Source organism: Halichoeres trimaculatus, unplaced genomic scaffold, assembly GCF_033239565.1.
Source record: "Halichoeres trimaculatus isolate MK-OKI-2021-1 unplaced genomic scaffold, fHalTri1.1 fHalTri1_scaffold_10, whole genome shotgun sequence".
Classification (NCBI taxonomy): Eukaryota; Metazoa; Chordata; class Actinopteri; order Labriformes; family Labridae; genus Halichoeres; species Halichoeres trimaculatus.
In genome coordinates, this window is record NW_027437187.1 from 3,364,078 (window position 1) to 3,388,698 (window position 24,621).

A 24,621-nucleotide genomic window follows, 5' to 3' on the forward strand; every position below is an offset into this window, starting at 1 on the left:
AAATTGAAGGTAGTCATTTTCTCACCCTTTCCTTTTTAAATAAAAGTGGACATCTTACCACTGGGTTCCACTGGAAGCGTTTCATGAAGTCCTTTTTCAGTTTCCAGGGCAAAAATCCTTTCTTTTAGTGCATAGATTTCCAGTTGATACATCCGACAGCTTTCACAGAGAGACTTCGCTTCTAGCATGTTGAGAAGATTGTAGTCGCAGACTCGTCAGATAAGTTGTAAAAAACATAAAATGATTTAAAAAGTCTTGGTTCACTTAAAAGAAAGAGAATAAAATCATATCCAAGACTTGTAGTAAAAGTAGAATGATTTAAAAGCAAAGCAAAGCAGTAAGCAGCAGGAGCAAGCAGAGGCACATCTGCACTCCTCAGCGCCAAGGTCTATGGGTAGTACTCTCTGTGCTGGGAAATTTACTGGAATAATGTTAACCATTATATATTTCTCATTGATAAGCTTGACATGCCTTTAGTGATGGGCCTTTAAATTTACATTTACAATTTATTTTTTGCTTTGGACTACGAAAAAGTCATAAAAGTGTCTCTGAATGATCACAAAACCTGACTGTCATCAGATACAAGCTACGGACATTTAACCTTTTTACACAGAATTAGACGTGTCCCAGTTCGATATTGATATCGGTCCGATATCAGCAAAACCAAAAGCATTGGATTATATCGGAATGCATCTAAAATCTCCGATATACGCACTCCGATATAAGCAGTCCATTCCAGACTCCGCTCCTGCTGTTTTTATTTGATTTATTTAGGTTATTTTCGGGGTCTTCTAATTTATTCTTTATTTTATTCAATTACTAGTATATTCTTATGTTTAATGTTAAAATTTCTGTTACCCATTGGTTAATGATAAATGGGTCAGTTTTTCCTCATACTTACTGTTGCTGATTCTTGTTCTTTGTTTGAATAATATCACTTAATCAAGCCTTTTCTAACATGACAGACATATTACAAAATAAGTTATAAAAGTATGCATGCTTAATGCTGATATCGTATCAGATTAGTATTGGTATTGGCCAATACTCAATGCTGCAGTATTGTATCGTATCAGAAGTGAAAATGTAATATTAGGACTAGGGATGGGTACCCAATTAGGTACTTTTATAGGTACCGACCAAATTCTGTCAAAAGTACCGGGTATCGATTCATGAAAAATCAAAAGGTACCATGTTTAGGTACCTAAATGCACCCTTGTGACTGTGAGGGAGTGGAAGAGTAGGAGATTTTCCATGCTGGACATGAACAAAGCATTGCAAGGTTATATATTGAAGAATAAATTTGTTAAATTGAATTTTTTTTATATTTCATTATTGAACAAATTGATATTTTTTACCACATAAACACAAAAGTACCAAAACTTGGTACCGTTGAGTACCGGTACCGATTGCCAGGTACCGGGCATCTGTACTGTATCGTTTCAAATGTGAAAGGTACCCATCCCTAATTGGGACATCCCTACACAGAATAAACCCTTTAATAAGGGGTACACTGATCTAATCCTGGCAATGGGCATTGGTCTGATATAGACTCAAAAAGTCAGATTGGATATCTATGACAAAAGACTGATACAAACAGCACAGTTTGGAACGGCTTGGTACAGTTAATCCTGGTCCTGTTTGCAGACAACAGCCCGCTCATGGTAGGCGGCGGGTAAGCAGGATAACAATAGCCATGTCAGCTACATGATAGTGTGACAGCAGCATGACACAGTGTAGTCTGCTAGAAGAAAAACATGACAGTAAACAACACAGTAAACAAAGAGCAATGATGAAAGACATCCAGCAATTTGTCCTCTCTGTGATTGGCATGTGGCTCTTAGATACAAAGAACAATCAAGCCTCCTTTCAAAGGAGAAATACAGCAGCTGTCACACAGGAAGTGCTAGAGCTGGGACGATTTGCTATTCTCACGATTCGATTCTATTACAACTTTTGGGGTGTCGATTCCATTTAAATTGTGGTTCTTCGATATTTACCATTTTTGCAGTTTTTAGTTTGCTTTTTTAACACCAGACCATGTGAAAAGTTAAATGATTATGATAATGTCTACAGACTATATCACGAGCCATATTTTGCCATAAAATGAACATCACGTGAATCAGAGAGAAACATTTTGCCCTCTGCTGGAGAAAAGTGGAAACTTTTTTCCAATCCAGAATTTGAAAAACAAAAAATTTTTTTTTTTTTTTTTATAAAGAGTCACAATTTTTTATATTTTTCAACAAAAAATCCCAATGTGTTGTGTAATGATTTTTTTCTGCCACCCCTAGTAAGTGAAAATTCTTTCAACCAATCAACAGTCTGCAGAGTTGGAGCTCCACCTTCTGAGATCAGATCAGTTTAGGCACCCCAACTGAAGGGTCCAAAATGTGGGACGGCTTATCTCAGTTTTAGTCAGTAGAAAAGCCGCAAAAATCTGTGCAGAGATGAACCCAACTGAACCGCTTGGTGGAAACAGGGCAGTAGACACATCCCTCGTTGTCAGCCCGGCCCTGAGGCACTCAACGATCTGCCTGAGGAAACTAGGTCAGCTGGTTCAGTTGTCTCGTTTAAAGGGGCTGTGAGGACTATCTGAGAAAGCTAATGGGAGTAAAGACTCCATTTCCCATAAACATTCAGTTGGTTCATTTAGCAGCAAATGAATGGGGAGCACATTGTCTTTTAAACACTACTTTTCTTTGTTCAAGACAACTTTTCCAAGGATGCAGAGCGAAGAGGTAGACCTCACAGCACCTCTAAGAACTCTAGTGTCTTCACCTCAAAGTGGAATTCATTCAAACTTTCAGGATCACTGCTGCTCACTGTGTTCAACACAGCACACTTCACATTAAAGCTGTGGTCTACGATCTGAAAGCCAGTTTGGCTGATGAGACACATTTGAAAAACACTGCCTCACTCAACCCTCCCCTCTGTGTTCCAAGATCCCACCCCCCAGCTCGTATGGCCCTCTTCACCTCCTAACAACATGCCCCCTCCAACAGAGCAAGAAGCCAGCCGGCAGAAAATGTAACGAATAAGACAGTCATCCTCCGTGTAACACACAGTGGGAGCTTTTTCAATTAGACTGGTGCAATCAAAACCATGAATTAGCCGGCGAAGCAGGTCTGGCGTTGCCACTGCCAGCTGATCAGAGCAGAGCCGACTGTGGGCGAGGCTTTACCTTTCTAGGCGTGTCTTCACCAGCTAAGTTTACAATGCTGAAGATGTGTGGCTAACTTATGCTAAAATCTATTGACAGAGCCGACCTGTTGAGCAGTGTTCAGTCATTAGCCAGTGCAGGCACAGACTAACCAGAGTTATTCAGCTGACATCTCCCACTGTGGTAAACAAAGGCATTACCTGTTGCGGCGAACAGCTGTTTGCCAGCTGATACGTAAAGTGCAGCCTCAGTTTCCCTGTGACACGCACAACACACAGCCAAACTCCGTCTAAGATTTCTGTGGTTTTTAAGGAAGCACTCACCAGAGCAGGTAGGCACCTGAATCCACCCTGGAGCGGTCCCAATGGCTTTTTAAGTAGTTCAGCATGAGTTCAGCTACAGTGGGAATAGTAGTATCCACTGTTAAAGCTAATTAGTTTGTGTTTAGCCCTATGTGTAACTGTTGCGGCGAGCGCGCCCGTCCTGTCAGCTGGTTCGTGTGCACGTTGATTGCTCAGCTGTGTCGAATCAAGCAGGAGGAGAGGAGACATGTGAGCAGGTCAGATCAGTTCGGGTTTTTCATCAAGCTATCTACTGAGCTGTGTGTGTACCAAAATCCAAGATCTGAACAGACAGCCGGTAAGATCACACTTATTTCTTTTGTGGATACAGCAAGGCTCTTGTTGTGGTGGTAAGGCACTGTGGCGTGGGGGAGAAATGTTTGTGATTGTGTTGGATCCATGGCCGCTAGTGAGGAAATTAGAGAAAGTGATCATTTTTCCCGCCTTAAAGGTCAAACTGAGTGTTTTACTGTTCAACAGAAACTCAGCTGTCTCGGCGTCAGTTGGTCATCTCTGGCTCCATGACGCTTCGGTAGCTGAGCAGCTAGCTGACGTTAGAGGGGTAGTGGGGAAAGACGAGGTGGGACCATGGGCAGATGGATTGGATGGACTCAAGTAGCTTTGCAGCGGATATACTGAATGGATTTTTTTCGTTCTTTTTGGTCTTTCTATTGTGTAGATTGGACCATAGGACCATTACAGCCCTATAACCGGTATTATTATACAAAGCTTTCAAATCGTAGACCATAGCTTTAAATGATGCAGATAACTCAACAATGTTTATCTCTATCTGTGTTCATTGGTATAAAATACATCAAAAATATTCAGAGGACCCATCCAGCAATTATTTCAGTGATAATGAGCCAGGAAGGCCGTGCTGATTATGAGCACGATCAGCAGGAAACGACTTTACCAGGACGTCAGGCATCTGAGGTGTGGTGACTATTTGAATCTCATGTTTGTTCTCTAATCAAAGCTCTTACATACCAAAGCTTTCATCGATTATTACTGAACAGACAGCACATTGTTTCCATGGTGACACTTCACAGAGGTAGCCCATTGCTTTTCAGAGAGACAGTGAGTAATGGGCCTGTTTAAGTATTCTCCACACAACGTGTAATCTAACAAGAGCCCACGGGCAAATATGAAGGCATTAACGCCACAAGGTTCCTAAATCCATAGGTTTATTTACACACACACACACACACACACACACACACACACACACACACACACACACACACACACACACACACACACACACACTTTTTGGTATGAAGGAAGCGATCAAACACTTAATACACACCCTGCATGGTGGAAGATAAGCTCTTCCTCACTGCTTCACAACCACAGATCAATTTGTTGTCACACACTGTGAACGTCACAGTCCTCACACAGTCTGCTTGAACCTCCCTCTGTCTGTACCCAGCTGAAACTTTGAATCAAACCCGTCACATAACTCCTCCATGTGTGGCTGCTCCATGTGCCTGCCAGAATCAAACCCTCCTCTTCACACTCTGGTGACCCTGGAGCTCTAACCTGCCCTGACGTGCAGACATCCTGCTGTACCTGTGTTGACTTTCAGGAGGTGGAAAGTTTGGTATTTCATTTAACAGAAGTTTGAACTCATTTGGCCCTGAAAGAGACCCATACCAGCTTAAACCCCAGGCTGTATAATACCTGAATGTGGTCTCTGTGACATCACCCATTTGATTCTGATACAGAGTTTTAAAGTCCATCATCGGTGGAAATATTGGAAAGCTTGACTCAGTCAAGAGTTGTTAGTTTGGAGAGAGCAATGCACGAACTACAGGTTTGAATTTTATTCTTTATGCTATGAGCATCAACCATTGCTGATTATGTTTGGTATCTATAAAGTTGATTTTTTAACAGGTTTTAAAGTGTTTGACATTAATAGATATATTTTACTATGTGCTGTTACCCTCTGACAGTAATCAGCGTAAAGTCCCGCTGTGGTCCACACTGATCCCTGAACAACACATCTGTGATCAAAGAGTATTTCTCATCTGAACAATAAAGTAAACAAATAGGACTATATATTTTTTGCTTTATTTTGAAAATGACCAAATGATTTGAGTTGCAAAACAAGCATTAAAAAGTTAAACATCCAACAGTGTGAGCTGATAAAAAAAGAGCTGTTCACACCCAAGCCTTTTTTTCCCAACATGTTTATTTTTGCTGTAAAGATCTGCTCTTTTGATTGCGCCTGTCTGTGGTTTCTGTTGTTTCTGCAGCCAGCCGTAAGCAGACAGAAGAAGTTTTCAACACTTCTGCACAGGTTTTATATTTTAAGAGAAGAGGTTGTCGCTTGGCTTTGTTAAATAAAAGAATAAAAGACGTCTTGTTGAGGGTACATTTGGAGCAGCACTTTCTATCTTTCCTTTTAATGTTTAGATTCACAAAACACAACACTTCAGAAGTTGGAAAAAATTATCCATTTAAAAGGGGCTGTGAGAAGTCTGAGAGTCCTGTTGAAAAAGTCTCCCTTCTAGATATATGCTTGATCATAATCCACAATTTAAAATGAGATTATCAGCACCAATATACGCTTTTTCGAAATGCTACTCCATAGCTTCTTCGTAGCTTCCAGATCGGGTCGAGCAAGAACTGATTTATGGCACATCAAAGTCTCCATGACAACACCACGCCGGCTGATGAAGTCAAGTAGTGAGTAGCGAGATCTGTGTTTTTCTCTGCTGACAACGATTTCTGTGATTAATTGTGTAGTGATGGTGGACACTGGAGCCTAACTGTCAGACAGAAAAAGGACAGAAGAGCAGAAGAAAGATAAACAGGAGAGAGATAGAGCATGAGATAAAGGCTAACACAGGAGCTAAACTGTTTGTGCTAATGTTGATTCCAACCCACAGTCAGCAGTTATTCTGCAGTGGTCTGTTCAAACTTGAGAGTCTATCAATAAAATGGAGAGTGAGGTTACGTTAGCTCTGATTGGTAGCTGACAGAGCACCGGGCTGCCGATAGCGCTACATAGCTGGCTACTAAAACGTTGAACTCAAGTTTCAAACTGTAGCGCTACGTAACTGTACTGATAAATACCTTACCTTGTCACATTGTGTCTAATAAAAAGTTGACTTGAACAAAGAAAATTTGTTTCAAAACAAACACACATCTGGTTAAAAGTCACATGTTTACGACAGTGTGTGTGAGACTCCGGGCCAGAAGGTGGCAAGGCAGCTTAATTAAAACAGATCCTCCTTAAGAACTGGATGAATTCTTATATTGTTATTTTATCACTCTTTTTAGGTGTTAAATCTCATAACCTTCATCAAGAGATCAGGGATTATTCAGTCTACTGAACAGGGGGGATGAACCGTCTGTAAAAATTAGGGCTTCTTTGAAATTCCACAAATTGTCTGAAACCATTAAAAAAAGATAAGGAGAGTCGCTGTAAGGGATCCGTCTAAAAGTCAGTTTCTTTTTTTTGTTTTATCTGAAGTTTCAGATGACAGCAGCTCAGCTCAGCTCAGTGTGAGAGATTTTCTAAAGGCTTCCCTCTGAGTGGCAGCAGAACACAGAGCCAGTCGAAACCAAACTGTCAGAACTCCTCATCCCGCTCAGGATTTCTCATCCGTGTCAAAAAACCTTCATTTCATTTTGAGTTGAGAGGGTTCAGATAAGAGTGATGCTGTTTGCTTTCTGACTTCCTCAGAGTATGAAAACAGGCGCGATTTCTTAGTGCCCCCTTCCAGGCTGTAATTTATTTCAGCATACATTTTCTCTACCCTTTCTTTTCCTCCCACTCATCACAGACAGACACTCTGCCCACCTCACACCTTTCTACACCTCCTTCTTCTCACTGCAGCTGGCGTTCCTCTCTCCTCCTGCACACTCAGCTGTCTCTCTGTCACATCCACCCACCCTCCACTCACGCTCCTGTCCCTCCACCCTCCAGCCTCCAGCTCTGTCTCCTGTCTCTGGCCTCAGCAGAGGGAGGGGGGCAGCATGGCTCTGGGCTCTGGCCTCCCACACACACATCATTAATTAAACCCCCAGCTCTTCAATTGCAAACTCAACACACACACACACACACACACACACACACACACACACACACACACACACACACACACACACACACACACACACACACACACACACACACACACACAAACAGATTTGGCATGCACACATCACATTTGAGCCCATGCTGTTTTCATTGACGCTCTCCTCCTCCCAGTGCACCCCGCACATTATGAAGGTCAATGATGAATGATGGGTATTGTCTGCAGACACACACATGTTCAGAGACACACATGAAAGAAGAAAAGCTGAGATGAACACATGAAGCGAGGTACACAGGCTGAGTCTGTGTCTCTGCAGCAGCAGGGCACATCTGTCACGAGGGCACCGCAGGCAACCAGGTCAGCATCTGGCCCTGCGTCGCTCTAACATCTCACCTTGGATTGGTTCCCACATTAAGCCTCACACACACACACATACACACACATGATGCCTCCATGCTGTCAGTCTGCTCCTGCAAAAGCCAGTACCAGCTAAAATTGAAGCTGACTGTGCAGAGTCGGCCTGAGCAGTGCTGTGATATCAACAACAACAGCCAGACAATCGAGTTTATTTAGACTGTGAATTGATTAAATAATTAGTTTACTCTGAAACCATCCCAGCACCAAGCACGCCTGGCTGCTTTCATTATCCACCTTATCTTTCTCATCTTTCCTCGCAGTAAACACACAAAGTAAATCCAGAAATAATCCAGCCTGAATTAACGTTAAGAGGGGGAGAGATCGCTGAGACCGATAATTGCCTCATTATTTCTCTGTTTGAGGAAACAGTATGTGTGTATAAGAGGCCTCTTTATGAAGTCAAGGATGTTAAGTTGTTACATTAAAAAAAAAGATATGCATGTTTTAATCTAATGCCAGCAGCAACACATTTCAAAAAAGAGACAATGAAACACTGACAAAACTGTACAATGCTAAAAAAAAAGTTAGCCAGAGAAACATGTCACAACATCTCAGGTTAAGTATCAACAGGTTATTAACATGACTGGTTTTAAAAAGGACAGTTCTAGTTCAACAATTTCTCAATACTGTTCTGTAAACGGCAGAGAATTAAGAGATTTTATCAAATAATGTTAAAAATATTATTAGGGTTTGGAGATTCTCTGTACAAAAGAAAAAATGGTATTAAAGACTTCTGGGTGGACATGATCTTTAGCTCCTCAGGCAGCTCTGCATTCCAAACAGACATGACTCTGTAGTGGAAACCACTGCATGGCCTCAAATTCACTCCCAAAACCACTAACTGTGACAGTTCATGACTGCATCAACAAATTCAGGTTACAACTGAGTCATGCAAAAAGAAAATCCCCTGTAAACATGATGAGAAAATAACAATCACTTCTTTAAAATCAAAATGTGTCATCGATGCACGGTTCAAAGCCAGCATCCCTCAAAGTCTGGGAATCGTAACAACTGAAATACACCAGATGTGTCTGCAGTGTGTCTCCGCTCCATCACAGCAACAGTCAGATAGGTTTCCATTCAAGTCAATCTGTCAACTCACATCGAGCAGGACAAGAAGTTGTGACCAGAAACTACCTAAAAATATACAGTGACTTTCAAAATAGAAGAGACAATGTCAAAACCAGCTTGACTACGACAATAAACAGACGCAATGAGTCAGACCAGGGCCCTGTTCTACGAAGCAAGTTCAGTCTAGCGAGATAGCCTTGGAGCTACCTCGCTGAACTGAGCGCGGTAGCCGGCAATCTCGCTACACGGTTTTACAACGCTGGTTATCAACCTCATAAGTGGATCCAGCTAGGCAATGAGCGCGTGCACAGATATAAGGCGGAGCCCGCTGCATCTGACCAATCACGAACATGGAGCAGTCTGGAGTGTCAGAGCAGGCCGGAGAGAGAAGGAGCGCATACTTCACACAGGAGGAGCAGGAGGTGATCATGAGGAAGTATGACGAGGTGAAACATGTAATTAACGTTTAAAGCAGCACCGTCGCCGCTGCTAAAGCACGGAAGGAGTGCTGGCAGAAAATTGCTGACAGTCTAAATGCGTAAGTGTAGTGGTGTAGGGCAAATAAAATATTTTGTGCCATTCTCATCCTGAAATAGCACTGTTCACCATGCACTTTTACTGTAACATGCACCATACCTAATTTATTTCTTAGATGAATTTATTTATTTGTTCATTCCTATCGTGTTTACATTTTTTGTGTGATATGTAGCCCACATGAGCCCTACATGAATTCCTGTCACAATTTTAATACGGGCGATAAAATATTGTCATGGAACAGAAGTGTTGGCATTGAAGATCTTATTACGGCAATGAGAGTTCTTCATTCCCTTTAACTACCTGTAGAAAGTGTCATGTATTACCAACCCCTCCCTGGAAAACCGGTAACTTTCATCATCCGAAAAAGAGAGTGGGTCGGGCTCCGATGTCCATGGGATCCTCTAAGAACGGACAAGCCATTTTTTCGGGCTCATTGGTCAGTGGGCGGGGTTTTTAGAGTCTGCGAGTTCAATCTGGAACCTAACCTGCCCTGGAGCAGGTTAGCCATTCAGCGTACGTTGCCATGGAGACTCGCCTCGCTGAGGAGTGATCCCGTGTCGTAGAACAGGGAATCCGGAACATATCCTCAAAGCTACCTCGCTAGGCAGTAATCCTGCTTCGTAGAACAGGGCCCAGGTTTGAGTCAACAGGTTTGAGGTTTTACAGCCCAACATGAATGAAGAAGAGAGACTACAGTCTTGTCACCTCCAGACTTGACTACTGCAACTCCCTCCTGTTTGGTCTCCCCCATAAAACCCTCCATAAGCTTCAACTGGTCCAGAACTCGGCAGCTCGCATCATTTCTCGGACTCCATCCACCCTGGAACTCACTACCCCCTGACCTCCGCAATACTGACTCCTTACCACTCTTCAAAACAAGACTCAAAACTCACCTATTCAAGCTTGCATACTCCCTCTGTTAATTTACAGTCTCTGTTTTGTATGTCTCTTTTTAAACTTGCTTTTTACTCCTGCTTTTAATGCACTTTTACTAATACTCTATGTCTCTGCTACTGATGTAAGGTGACCTTGAGTGCTATGAAAGGCGCCCTGAAATAAAATGTATTATTATTATTATTATTATTATTATTATTATTATTATTATTATTATTATTATTATTATTATCATTAATGAAGAGGGAAGCACAGGAACTTATTGGTCTATGACTCCTGTTGTCTGTCAGTCATACAGTTTGTTGGACTAAACACAGAGCCGGTGTGAGTTGAGAAACACGCTACAGGTGTAAGAACAACATGTGCTGCCATCCAGGGGATGAGTTTTTCAGGAAAGACATTACATATTCCAGCAAAACACTTTCTGCTATGAAGAGTCCTGGTGCTAAACTGGTCTCTTCATAGTCCACATCTTGTCATCGACTGTACATTTGCAGCATCATGACTTCAAAAGTACAAAAGGAGGACCTGAACTGTCGAGCATTAGTAATCCTATTAGGCAAGAAGAGGACAATATTTCAATTTGCAAACTCCAGGAACTGGTCTCCTGAGTTCACAAAGGTTTGCTTGGGCTAATGACACACATTGATCAATGTGTCCCAAACCAGCTTTTTAAGTGTACAGCACATACGTTTTCACGAGTAGAGTTCCTTTTTTGGATACAGGCGTTGTACCACAGTAAAGATAAGGAATGTCCCGATCAGCATTTTTTGCCCCTGATCCCGATTATTTAACATTAAGTATCAGCCGATACCGAGTCTCGAACCGATTTTTTGCTTTGGAGATAATCTTTGCTGAAAAAGTGAGAAAGTGAAGCAGCACTGTCTTTTTGTTTTGTGTGTTAACAACACTGAATAGTAAAAAATAATAGTTAAAGCTTATTTAGTCCATTTAACTTAGTCTAGCTAGATTTGAAGTTAAAACCCTCTGGATCCCAAACCGTTAGCGGGATTAAGTTACTACTTATTTTATGGCATTTACAAGCTCTTTGGCCATTTCAAAAACTGAAAACACTAGGGTAATCGTCAGATTTTTAAGTTTCCGAGGGTACCTGAATGTATCACATACAAAACTGGAAACATGTCTTAATATGACACAAAAGACGGGAGAATTTCATCAACACTGCTTTGAGTTTCATGTCTTCTCAACAGCAATTTTGGCTGTATGATAGCTAATGTGAAGGATCGGTTGAGAGGATCGGCTAGAATTCCTGATCACCAATACTTTAAGAAATGCAAAAATTAGCCGAACCAATACTAGGGATCGGGATCTGGACATCCCTTGTAAAAATGAATACAGAGATATTAAAACAGTTTGTGCTGCTTAAAAGTTCTTTATATACTTCACAGATGCTTCATACCTGTCTGCTTCCCCCTCCTCTGACTGATGGAATTACTAGTCTGAGTAGGTTTTACAAATCCCATCCCACCCAACACCACTGACCTCATTCCACCTACATCATCATCAATCAGCAGTCTGAAAGGGCAATCACAGCTCAGCACACTGGACTGAGTCGAGCCTGTGTTCTGACTGATAACAAGCAACAAGGGAGTCTAGATTTCAGTCATCAGCTGACTGGAGCCAAAACACTACAAAGCAGAGAGTGGTGAATTTGTTAATGCTTTTTTTTAAATATCTGCACACATCAAGGTGGAAAATATGATTGTTACATTGTTTTTTTTTTTTAACAACACAAAGGTTGCTCTCTTGTTCAGCTCCTAACATGATGATAAACACAGGTAGCTCACTGCTCTCAATGCTCATGGCTGACTCTGACTGACAGGCCTGTTGACAGTGAGCCCTCTGCTGGTCATATCAGGTATTACAGGTCATATAAATTCCTCTGTCAAGAGAGTCTGTGCACAACATACAGTGTTAAATTCTGTTCAGTGTCAATTTAACAGTATTTATAGCTCTGATTATCATATGTAAATGTCTTTCTGTGGTTGTTCCCGTTGACTAAAGACTTAAGAAGGTGATTCCCCAAAATCAGCTTTATCCACAATGGCTGAATGTAATGTGCTATAAGTCGTCTTTTTAGATTGCTGGATCTAATTGTATAAGTCAATTGAGGTCCTGTTATGAACTCAATCTCAGAAAAACTTCAAAAAGGCAAGATTACATCCTCAGCAATCACTCCAACACGGAAGAATATAGACTTTCTGACAGGTACATCAGACAATGTTTTTTTTTGTGGGGAAATGCAGGTATAAAAATCCTAAAGAATTTACTTGACTGTGACAAAATCATGTTTGACCGACTACGACTGAAATACAAACTGCCTCAAACACATTTTTTTTAGGTCACTGTGAGTAAGAAGCTTTTTGCTCAACCATACTGGGTCTAAGTTTAGCCCAGAAGTGTTGCCAGTCACGGCATTTCTGCTAAGGCAAGACCAGGTTGATTTACGGTCTCTATGACAACGCCACACTGGCTGATTTAGTTTAAAAAGTGAGAAGAGAGATCTGTGTTTTTCTCTGCTGAAAATGATTTCTGTGATTAATTTTGTAGTGATGGTGGACACTGATGCCACGTTTCAAACAGAAGCACTACATAACTGTACTGATAAATACCTTACCTTGGCCTGTTGTATCCAGTAAAAAGTTGTCTTAAGCAAAGAAAATTTGTTTCCATCTGATCTCCATTTAATTCCAAAACAAACACACGCCTCACTACAAGTGATTTATGACAGTGTGTGTGAGACTCCTGGCCAGAAGGTGGCGAGGGAGTGAAATTAAAACAGATCCTCCTCATAGTATCTTTGAATCTCTTGGTGTAATGCAGACATACAAGGTCATGGTCAGTTCATTCTTTGATGCTTGTTGTTTGAAAATTAGAAGATTGTAATTTCAAACAAAGGCTGTTTCAAATACTCATCATTACTTTTTTGTTTATCACAGAAAGGTGAGTATTGTTTGAAAGTTTTTACCCTTGCAGCTCTGCTGAGAAGGTTGTTCTGTCTTTGGCTTTCCTCAGGGAACCCATAGAGGAGTCAAGAGGTGACAAGCAACAGGATAAAGGTTGCCAAGCTGATTTCCATCATGCACAATCCCTCACATCCCCTGCAGCTCCTTCAGCGGCAGACCTGACAGACCAGACATCTGCCCTGCAAGAGGAAGAGGGGGTGCTCCTTCGGGTCATTCATCTCATCTGCTGTAAGGCTGCAAGACTGTTTATCTAAATGGTTGTTTTATGCTTTCATTATTTTTATAGTTTCTGCCAATTTTTACTGTAAAGCTCTTAGGTAGGCCTCAATATAAAAAAAGCTGACAGTGACTAAATAATACCAGCAAGACATCTACAACATTAGCTCAGATCAACCTTTCAATTTTCCACTTGTGACAATCTTACGCACACATACATGTTTGTTTTTATAATAAAAATCATTATTTTCATAATCTTGATCATTTGTTAAAAGATAAATAGTCATGTTTCAAGGTTTGTGTAGCCAGGATATACTGCACTATGTAGCCACACTAAGCTGATGTACTTGTGTTGAAGGTTAGCAAAAGTGATTAAATGTATAAATGTAGCAATACAGATACTAAATGTTATGAGAGACACCAGACTTCTGTTGATTCAAATAAGTCACTTGATGTCACAGTTCTGCAGGTTATTAAGTAGTCTTCCAAGTGCCGCACCTGTCCTGTTTGCTTGCAGGGAAATATAAAGTTGAACCACCTGCTTTAGTATTTACTGTGTGAGTGTGCAGAATATTGTTAAGTATGGATGTAAACCAAAGATTATTACAGAGTATCTGAACAATAACTGAACAGACCTGAGGGATTCTGGGTAAACATGTTTCAATGAATTTTTATTGTTCAAATCAACTGCCCCGCATGCACTAAATCAGGTCTGATGAACAGTGTTTACTTTTGATACATATTCAATGCTCTTCTCTTCTTCTCTCTGGTCTTGAATTATCAGGATTACATGTGTTTTTATTGTTACTATGATTCATATAAACCTCCATTTGAACCTCTAATGGTGAAGTTCTGTGTGATTACTCCAGAATGTAAAGGAGCTTTTATCTGAGAAAGATACATTTATCAAGGTGAGAGTAAATACACGTGTGCAGACATCTCTTCTCCTTGGACAGTACAACAATCTGAGCAGGATACCAGCCCAAGGCATGCTGGGGGGCACATGGATCGATGAAGAGAAAGAAAATGAGAACAGATTTTGAGGGAGAGAATAAATAAAGAGCAACAGAAAAAAAACACGATTGTTAAAAAGAATGAAGCAGCTCACCTTTCAAGAAGCCCTCACTTCTGAGAAGGCTGAAACCACAGACGTACGAAGCAAGAGGAAACAAACAACAGCTCTAAATTTAGCTCCTCAGCTTCACCTGACGGACTGACTTTCAGGTTTCACCACGACTCTCTGACACGTTAAACACAGGTTCAGCTGAGAGAAAACACACTATGCTGATGTGAGTCTCAAGTTCTCTTAGACTTGTTCACACACGGGAAAGTCACAGGGGGAGTTACTGAGAGCCATGCTGAGAGAAACCAGCCGGGCATGTGAAGGCGGCAGTGTTCACACCTCCATTCAGTCTAAGCAGTAGAAAAAAAAAAGTCTCAAAACAAAGATAACACTGGTTAACAGTGGTTTGATTACTCATACCAGAAGTATGTGTGTACTGAAAAACTTCAGCACAGAGAATGTTCATGGGGCCTAAAAATATCAATAAGAAGGATGCAAGCAGAAGCACTTACACCTGTTAAACTGTTCATCAGCATAAATATCTAATCAGCCAATCACAAGGCAGAAATGTAATGCATTTAGACATGAAGACACGGTGAAGATGAGCTGCTTAACTTTAAATTGAGCATCAGAATGGACTCTGGACGGGGCATGGCTGGGCTGCTTAATGATCATGCAAGTATGTTGTGATGGGTGGGCACTGGAGGTGCTGGAGGCGCTGTGTGGCCCTCGAATAACGCATACAGTATGGATCACATGTGCCCAAAAACCGAGCTTAGATATGTCAAGCAATTTGCAGCCACATCCAACCTGGGGTCAAGTCAGAGCCCTATATGAGCCTGTTTATACTCAAATGGTTACAAAGGAGTTTTATACTTTTATAATATTTGATTGAAAGTAATGTGTGCCAGTTGGTCAATAAATCAACAAAAAGCAGTTCAATTGCATTTCCTGCTGTTATTTTCAGATTGCAGAGATAAACAAGATATTGATTTGAGGTCATATCACCCAGCCCTAACATCCAGAGAGCCACAGTTTCTCTGGGACTAAATGCCTTGTTGATGCGGGAGGTCAGAGGAGGATGGACAAACAGGTTGGAGATGATAGAAAAACAATAGGAACTCAGAAACCCACTTGTTACAACCAAAATCTACAGAAGAGCATCTCTGAACTACAAAACACCAGGGGCATTTTATGTGTGAAAAAATTCCGGGGCACCACACATGTAATGCTGTATAACAGTAGAGCCCAAGAGCTAACTACTACTTTTTTTCTTTTTTTAAATGTCAAGGGGTCAATAACCAACACAAATAAACTGAGAACAGACAGAGTGTTTGCACTGATGTCACGATTTGGGTGGTGGGTGCAGCCACATAGACGGAGGTAGAAGTGCACGGTAAAATATTATTTTAAGATTTCTTATCCATCAATAAATGTGAAAAAACACACAGAGCACATTAAAAATCTTTATGAAGGACTAAACCAGAAAAAAAATGTTTTGAAAAATTATGTCCAATAAGCAGGAGAGACTCATACAAGGTTAGCGTCTTTATCATCATCTAGATATGAAAACATAGATGTCACTAATATATTTTGGTGGGAGAGGCTCACTTTAAAAAAATTCTGAAAGACTCTTTGTATAACTTATGTAATATTAATTGTTCATATTACCTCTTAATCAAAGTTATACTCTATAATAATATATTTACTTTTACTTAAGTGTGATTTTACGATGCTATGGACAGAGAACATGACCAAACTGACAGGGAGTGATTTGAACAGACTCAAATATTGAGATTAAAGATGGATTATCGCCTTGAAAATCCTAATGGAAAGCTTAGCCAGCCACAATGTTTTCCGTTCTCCAGACAATTGTTGGCACTCCTCACCCCAATCTGCGATCATTTTCGTAGGTGATAGCATATGAAATGTTTTTTTCCTTGGTCCAACTGATTAGTGTGTCAAACAAAGCAGGAGTAGTTCTGAATTTTGTGTGAAAGTAATCCTATATACCTTAGAGTTCAATTCTGTTCTGTTGTGAGAGTGCCTCCAACATGGTCCAACTGATTACGTCCAAATTTCCCACTCTAAATTATGACTTTGGAGTAGGGGTGGGTACCTTTCACATTTGAAATGATATGTTACAGATTCCCGGTACCTGGCAATCGGTATTGGTACTCAACAATACCAGTTTTCGGTACTTTTGTGTGTTTGTGTGGTAAATAATATCAATTTGTTTAACGACAAAATGTAAATTCTTTTTAATTTAACATATCTAATCTTCAGTATACAACCTTGTAATGCTGTATTCATGTCCAGTATAGAAAATCTTCTGCTCTATCACTCCCTCACAGTCACAAGGATGCATTTAGGTACCTGAGCATGTTACCTTTTGGTTTAACATGAATCAGTACCTGATACTTTTGACAGAACTCGGTCGGTACCTATAGAAGTACCTAATTTGGTACCCATCCTTACTTCGGAGAACAAATGAAATGGACCATATGCCCCACCTGCCTCTAATGACCAGTCGCCACTTCACAACCTGTCCAACTTCTAAGCAGGTGGGCTACAGCAGCAGAAGACAAGAAGCGGAGAAGGCTTTTTCAAACATGTAATGAGAACATATTCCACTTCTTCTTGTAATTCCTCTCCCACGTACAAACAATGATGTTGGTGAAAGGACCCTGGGCTGCCGGTGCTCCCAGCCTTTTCCTTCCTGCCCGAGAGAATGAAAGCTGAACACTTCACTGTGCTTCCTCTGCTCTGCTCATAAATAAGGGTGAGTCACCCCAGCCCACGGGAGATACACCACAGGGAAAAGGTGCAGTGTTTCAATGTTACTCAAACACACTCACGAACACACTTTGGTTACCCTGATTTCCTCACACACAAGCTCACACAAACACACAGGGTCTGGTGATGGGCCATCGGAATGTTGCCAAAAGTTCAGAGTGGTTGGAAGAGGGTCTTAAGAGGAGAAAACTGTTCCCAGGCCTCTGAGAACAAAACTGCTTTCTTTTTTCCAGCTTGGCTGATTTAAATTCTCCCTCACACTCTGCAGCAGGCCGGTCCACATGGAGACCAAAGCTGCAGCTCAGTGAACCGACACACCAGCTCCACACACCATAAGACACAACACAGGCCCATAACATACCAACCAAACCACAGAATACCATGAGGTACCTTTCTAAAGTGTACATCACCAAAACAAACCACTTCTGACACAGCACCGTCAGCCTTCTCACAGTATGTCACATGATATGATGCAGAACAACACAACAGATACAGGCAGTGTCACATCACAGTTCAGAGCAGGGCGTCCTCATGAGGAAAAATGATCTGTATCTCTCACCTGCAATTCTCCAAACGTGTCGCTTTTACACTGCGAAGCTAACGAGGTTAGCTGCCGTATCCTACATCGAGTCATTACGTTTGATCGACAAAGAGCGAGACATGAATACACGAAACAGAACAGAACTGACTGTTGTACATATGTCATGAAAGACTGGACGAATTATCCCACTAACAGAAGCCACAGATAACATTAACTACCTGGTTAAATCACCTGGTCAGAGATAAAACCACCTCCTCCATCCTGTAGATACAATGAATAATAATCAAAATAATGTCATGAACACTATTTAGACACTGTGCTAGATTATGTCTGGATTGACTCACAGCATGGTCTTTGGTGCGCTTACTTTATAACTATGATATGATTTGATAACATAGACTGTCTATTAAATAAATGTAGTCTCTTGGACATAACCAACAGAGTTTTGCAGGAAAATTGTTGGTGGGAGCCATATTGGAAATGAGGCCGACTTTTAGCCTCCACACTAACAGCTATAGGGCGCCCGCCTGTCAGTCAGCTAAGCTGTGCCCCTGATTGGGCAAACTTCTGATCTTATATCTTCTAACGGCTGAAATACACCAAATGTATCTGTAGTGGGTCTTTGCTCCATTAGAACAATCAGATGTTTTCATTCAAGTCAATGTGTAAACTTACACTGGGTCCATTCTGTTGCAGAACGTCTGCGTAGCAGATCTGTCGTGTTGCAGGTAATACACTGCCATCCTAGCTGTGACTCATAAATTCAATGTAGGGAAGATCGAGTGGGACAGGAAGTCATGGCTAGAAACTACCTAAAAACACCCAGAGACTTTCAAAATAAAACAAACGTCAAACCAGCGTCAAAACCAGTTTGTATTTATCTTGGCTACAATAACAAACGGACATAATAAGTGGATCCAGACCTGGGGCCTGTACTACGAAGCTGGATTAAGTCATCCAGGATAACTCTGCGACAACTCGCTGAACTTCACCGGATCTCCGTCATCCAGTTCTGCTGTACTACGAAGCTCGTTATCAACTCGATAAGTGAATCTGGCTGGGATCTGTGCGCGCACACATAAAATGGGCGTGGTTACCGGCCCCGGAGCATTTTCCACAATGGAGAAGAGAGCAGCCTACTTTCCGGCGGAGGAGCAGCAAATAATCCTGTAAAAAATACGAGGAGTACCGCAGTATTATCCAGGCCAGGAGCAACAAGACTGCGGCCGCAAGAAGCCGGAGGGATTGCTGCAAAAAAATCGCTGACTCTGTGAATGAGTAAATTTCCAAAATGCTGATATTAATAGACCTATCTCATCATGTGACGACATGGCCAGTTAGGTCCTTATTCATTCATGTTGTCAGTGAGTGTGTGTGTGATCAGCATCATATTCGACCTCATAATTAGAAACAGTCCACTTACCCACAAATCCCAAGAAAACGCTCATTATAGGCAGTTTGTATTGCAGATGCAATAGCAGTGGAGAAAAAAGTACGTGGGAGCAAATAAAAATTAATATAAAAACATCCTTCAAAGTGGTCAGTATGAAAGACAGTTATGATGATCAGTAAGATATTGTTTGTTCACAGCCCATAAGAAAAATGTTGGTCCAAAAAGACAGGGGGTGGTCCCACGCCGGAGGACTTCACTCCAGCTGAGCAAATTGGTGACTGAGCGGTCTTTCATGCCTGCCCGAGAGAACAGATTGGTTAGGGGGCGGTCTGTCACACCCCGTGAGCTCTTATCCTGGAACTTAACCTGCTCCGGACCAGGTTTGGCGTTCAGCATCAGTTACCGGGGCAACATGTCTGGATAAAAAGAGATCCACATTCGTAGTACGGACAACCCGAAACTTATCCAGGAAGTTATCTCTCTAAGAGCTAATCCAGCTTCGTAGCACAGGCCCCAGGAGTCTACAGGTTTGGGGTTTTACAGAGAGTGGAAAGAGCAGGAACTCCTCGGTCTGTGACTCCAGCTGTCTGCCAGTCATACAGCTTGTTGGACAGAACATGGAGCCAGTGTAAGTTGGCAATCGCAGTCAAGACACAACAGATTATTTGGATTTAAGATTTTTTTTAATGTACCAGGACGTAAACATGTTTATTTCTGTTTTTTTTGTTTGGTGTGTTTGTGGTTTCTGGTACTACTAGTGGACACTAGAGGAACTGCAGGTTTTAGAGCTGAAGTTGCTGCTTGCTTGATACCTAACCCCAGGATTCCAATCTGAACCAAACCTAACTGTATGATACTAGATATGAGATACAATGCATCAGAGAATGATACAACAAAAATACACTGCATCATACCATACCATTTAAAACCACACTGCACCGTAAAATGAGATATGATATGAAATATGGCAGGAAAAACAATATGACCTTTGCTACATTAGTAAAATAACAAAAAACAAAAATCTAAAAACAAAACAAACCAAATTAAAACCACCTTCAGGCAACAACACAACCCAGCTGAGCAGGGTACGATCTGACAAGAAAAAACAAACTAGATTATCACTCTAGCCAGCTACACTGACTGCTAACATCTCCTAGTCAAAGTATCTATGATGCTCTAGTTTTGTGAAGCTCTAGCTCTGACGTACCCAGAAGAAACAGCATCACGTCAGCAGAGACGGAGGTAAATGGTTTATTTGGAAGAGCAGCCACATGGTTTAATAAGAAAGGCAATTCAGTTTGCAGGTAAAAAAAAACAGAGAAGAAAAGCTTAAAAACACTAAGAAGGATAACAGGGCCGCAGGACGGCAACAAGCCAAGATAGATATTTCATGATAATGAGGAATGAGTCACTGATGGTATATGGTGAAGGATGGGCTGAAAGACAAGCTAATCTTCACCTTTAGAGATATTTTAACAATTTATCCACAGCTCATCTTTAATTATACAGTTTGAAGCCAAAGTCTGAAAATCTTACCATAACAGCAGAGCAGACACATCTTTGAGCTTTTACCTTTCCGGCTCCAAAACCAGTACTTGCGCCGACGTTTCATTTTCAGTCCAGTGTCTATTATTTAAAAAAAAAAGGATGAAAAAAAAGGATACCAACCCAAGCTTTCCTCCAAACTTGAGTGTGTACTTAAGTAATGACAGAGTTCATCCTCACTGTTCTGAGCAGTCTGTAAAGATCACCTACCAGAGACAACGTGTCTGAAATGACATCTCCAGCAGGCGGCAGTCAGGCAGTCCATGCTGAGTCCACGCCAACAGACAGACCGCAGTAGACAAAGTAGAAGTAGAGAAATGAGGTGGATGACAGGATTAGGAGCTCAAGGAAAAGTACTGACAGCTTCCACTGAAGGCAGAGGCCTAAAATACACCTCTGTTTCAAACTTTCTCCCCTTCCTTCCTTCCTTCCTCTGGCTGAAAGAAGCAGAGAGACCCCCGACAGGACGCTTTACCGGCACCTTCTTTACTCCAATGCTCAGACAAGACTGAAGACAGGAACGAGTCATCAGACATTACCCATCCTTCTTTGCTCTTACACATGGGATGTCCTCAATTTCGCAAAGGTGAGAGGAAAAAAAAAGGTTGGGTAAGAATTGCCTCACATCTTCCTCTCTGTAAAAGTACTCAACCTCAAAGTTGCTCAGTGTTAGGACGGTGTGACCTCTCTCAATCTGAGGCTGAGATTGTGTAGTGACGGAGCGCGGTCTGAGGAGAAGCTAACAATGCCAGTCAGAGGGGGGAAACGACACACACTGCAATCAGGAAACACCGGCTGGTTCATGGAAAGAAAAACAGAGACCTGGCTCACACACAGCTGATATTTAGTCTCCTACTGACTGAGCATTTTAGGATTCAGAGAGTAAGCGCTGACAGTTTCAGACTCCATAGATATGAAGTAAATGAGTGATTCAGTTATGAAAAAAAAATTGTCCTTAGTCACTGTTGAGACTGCCACCTATGGGAGCGTCTACGACATGTTTAACCTAGCTTTTTGCTACACTAACAGTCTAAAAGTAGCACATTGTTAGTTTCCCAGCTCCACCTCATTGTTTGTGCTGCAGAGATAAATATCCTCCCAGAATCACAGGTCTAGTCTTTCAGTGATTTATCATTTGTGTGTGTGTTTTTGACCTATCTATGCATCAAAATGAAGCAATTAGGAAGGATTAAGAATAAAATTCTGCCCTCAAACAGAAAGATACCTGAGTTTTCATATCAATACTTTTACCAAACACATCACCGTGAGTTTTTTCTGATTGATTTGGGAGCAGCAGCGCAGCATCACACCAGCAGACTGTGGTTTTGGATGGTAGAGCTGTTGCTACGTGGTCCATTAAAAGCCTGCTTGTGTCCACACCTGTCTCTGAGCAGCAGCTCACCTGCCAGCACTCCATGGATGGGACATTTCCAAACATTTACTCCCACCTAGTGGTGGATATGCAAACTGCAGGCACTCCAACCTGGTCTGAAATAACTGTTTTTAAGAGTACGTGAGTGCAACAAGAAGGGAAAATCACACAAGTAAGCACATGAATGAGTCACTTCCTGCTAAGTGCAGCCTGCAGACACTGTTATCAGGTGAGCAAACATTAAACTCCACAACATCTCCACACACCATCCCCTGGAGTGTGAGACATCACTGAGTAAAGTAAGAAGAAACAAGGAAATAAATGACCAACACCTTAATGTAGGCCTGTCAAGATAACAAATTTTGCTAGACGATAATTTTCCAAAATATTATTGCCGATAAACGATATTATTGTCAATATTATTTAGATTTTTTTTTCATTTTTTCATTGATGTAACTATGATAAATGGGATAATAAAGTGACTACACCATATCAAAAGCAAGAAACTTTAATTTCTAAAGAGTATTTAACTGTAATTTAAAGGTCAGGATCTTTTAAATAGAATAAATTAAACAAAAAATATAAAAAATTAAACAAACAATAAAGAGAAAAAAAATACAATTAAAATGAAATGGACTCTCTTTTAGGAAAAAATACATGTCAATGAAAATAATTAATACTAATCAAAAACAATAAAACATAGACTCTGTCTCAAAAGAAAACACGAAACTCCAAAAAAACCCAACAACAATAAAAACTATAACCTAAATAAAAGGGAGTTTATACAGTTCCTGAATTGTTTGTAACATGTACTTTTTCTCAGTCAATCCGTACTGTCTGTCAAACATTTTTAACATCTCTGGCTTTCAACCGTATTGAAGGGCTGCATTTCTTTGGCAATGTAGCTGTCTTTGAGCGCCACCATTTGGCGCTTTTATTTCTATTTACTTTGCTGACCAAAAGCCTCAGTAAGAGCGGATTGTCAAAGAACAAGGCTCCGCTGCACCTCCCCTTCTTCTTCTTCGTCGCCACTATTTTCAAACAAATGCAACATATCAGCTCGTTGGTGTTCATGAGCTCACACTTTGTTCATTCTGATAAAAAAACAAAATATTCCCACACTGGGACTGTGGCAGGCGGCTTAAGAACCATATCTTTCGTGCCATCACTCATATTAGCGCGTTTCCTCCTTACCCCTCAGGACGCTCGCTTCAGCTCTCTTCGTGTGTACACTTGAGCAGCCCCGTCTTCACCCCAAAGATCGCATTTTTGACAGATGCTCACTCCGCTATAAATCTGCTAAATCTGCTATAGAACCTATGCACCCCGATGTTAGGAAAGATAGACGTAGTGAGCCATCTTCTCATTCAGCCTCTTTGGTCGAAAGAGAGGAGGAAAACAAACATGCATGCACGTGTCAGTTTATCGAGACTAGCAAACTTACCGAGGACGTTTTTATTTATTGTTCGGTTAATTGATTTATTGATTATCGTGACAGGCCTACCTTAAAGCAAAAAGAAAGAACACAAAATCAGAAACTGATCTTAGTTTAGGTGAATGGATTAGTTTTCTCTACCTCTCAAAAGTCTTGAAATAAATGTAAAGTTTCTTTATATTTCAATTTTTAGGACAAAAAGACAAACACAATGATAAATACATCGATCACATCAAACAAATGAAAATAAAAGCTGCAAAAAGTATTCTGAATGTTTTTGATCTTTCTATATTGTGTGATGAAAGTTTACGGCTGATGATTTTGCATTACATCTGTGATCCTGTTTCTGCAGTCAATAATAAAAAGCACAAAAAGCATGAAGGGTAAGGGCAAATATGTCAGGACTCTCACAGGATTCTGTGCTTAGGTTCATGGGAACCTGAACCCACCCTGTCTTTATTTTCTCATGATGAGTTATTTCCTGAGAAGACATTTTTGTTCTGCTCTGTTCAGAAGTTATTTACTAAAATCTGACTGTGGTACGACCACAAAGCACAGGGGGATGAAAACTTTCCAGCTGACCTTTCAGAGTTCAGATACCAATCACACACGATGAATGCCACTCAGTCATTGGAGACCAGTCATGTCGAGCTGGTACCCGAGCTGTGATTTATTTGTAGTTTGTTACCGATGTGGTACAGCAGAGCACGGCATCTGAAAAGTAATACTCTCTGAGCCTTCATGAACTGAGCTGCACAACAGAGGCAGTGTCTGCAGCAGTGAGTTAAAGCCTGCAGAGGACAGTGA

The 24,621-nt window shown here is 41.1% G+C and overlaps 1 protein-coding gene across 2 annotated transcripts in view; it reads right to left on the minus strand.

Annotated features, from left to right (window-relative positions):
• fgd4a (FYVE, RhoGEF and PH domain containing 4a) overlaps window positions 1-24,621 on the minus strand; it is a 114,202-nt gene that overhangs the window by 79,559 nt on the left and 10,022 nt on the right. The window contains exon 1 of one of the 2 annotated variants that reach the window (XM_074677148.1): window positions 20,999-21,096. The exons of the other annotated variant lie outside the window; for it this stretch is intronic. Coding sequence (XP_074533249.1) covers window positions 20,999-21,074 — 76 coding nt within the window. The 5' untranslated portion in view covers window positions 21,075-21,096. Of the gene's footprint in view, window positions 1-20,998; window positions 21,097-24,621 lie in introns of those variants that run through there. 2 annotated transcript variants of the gene reach the window in all.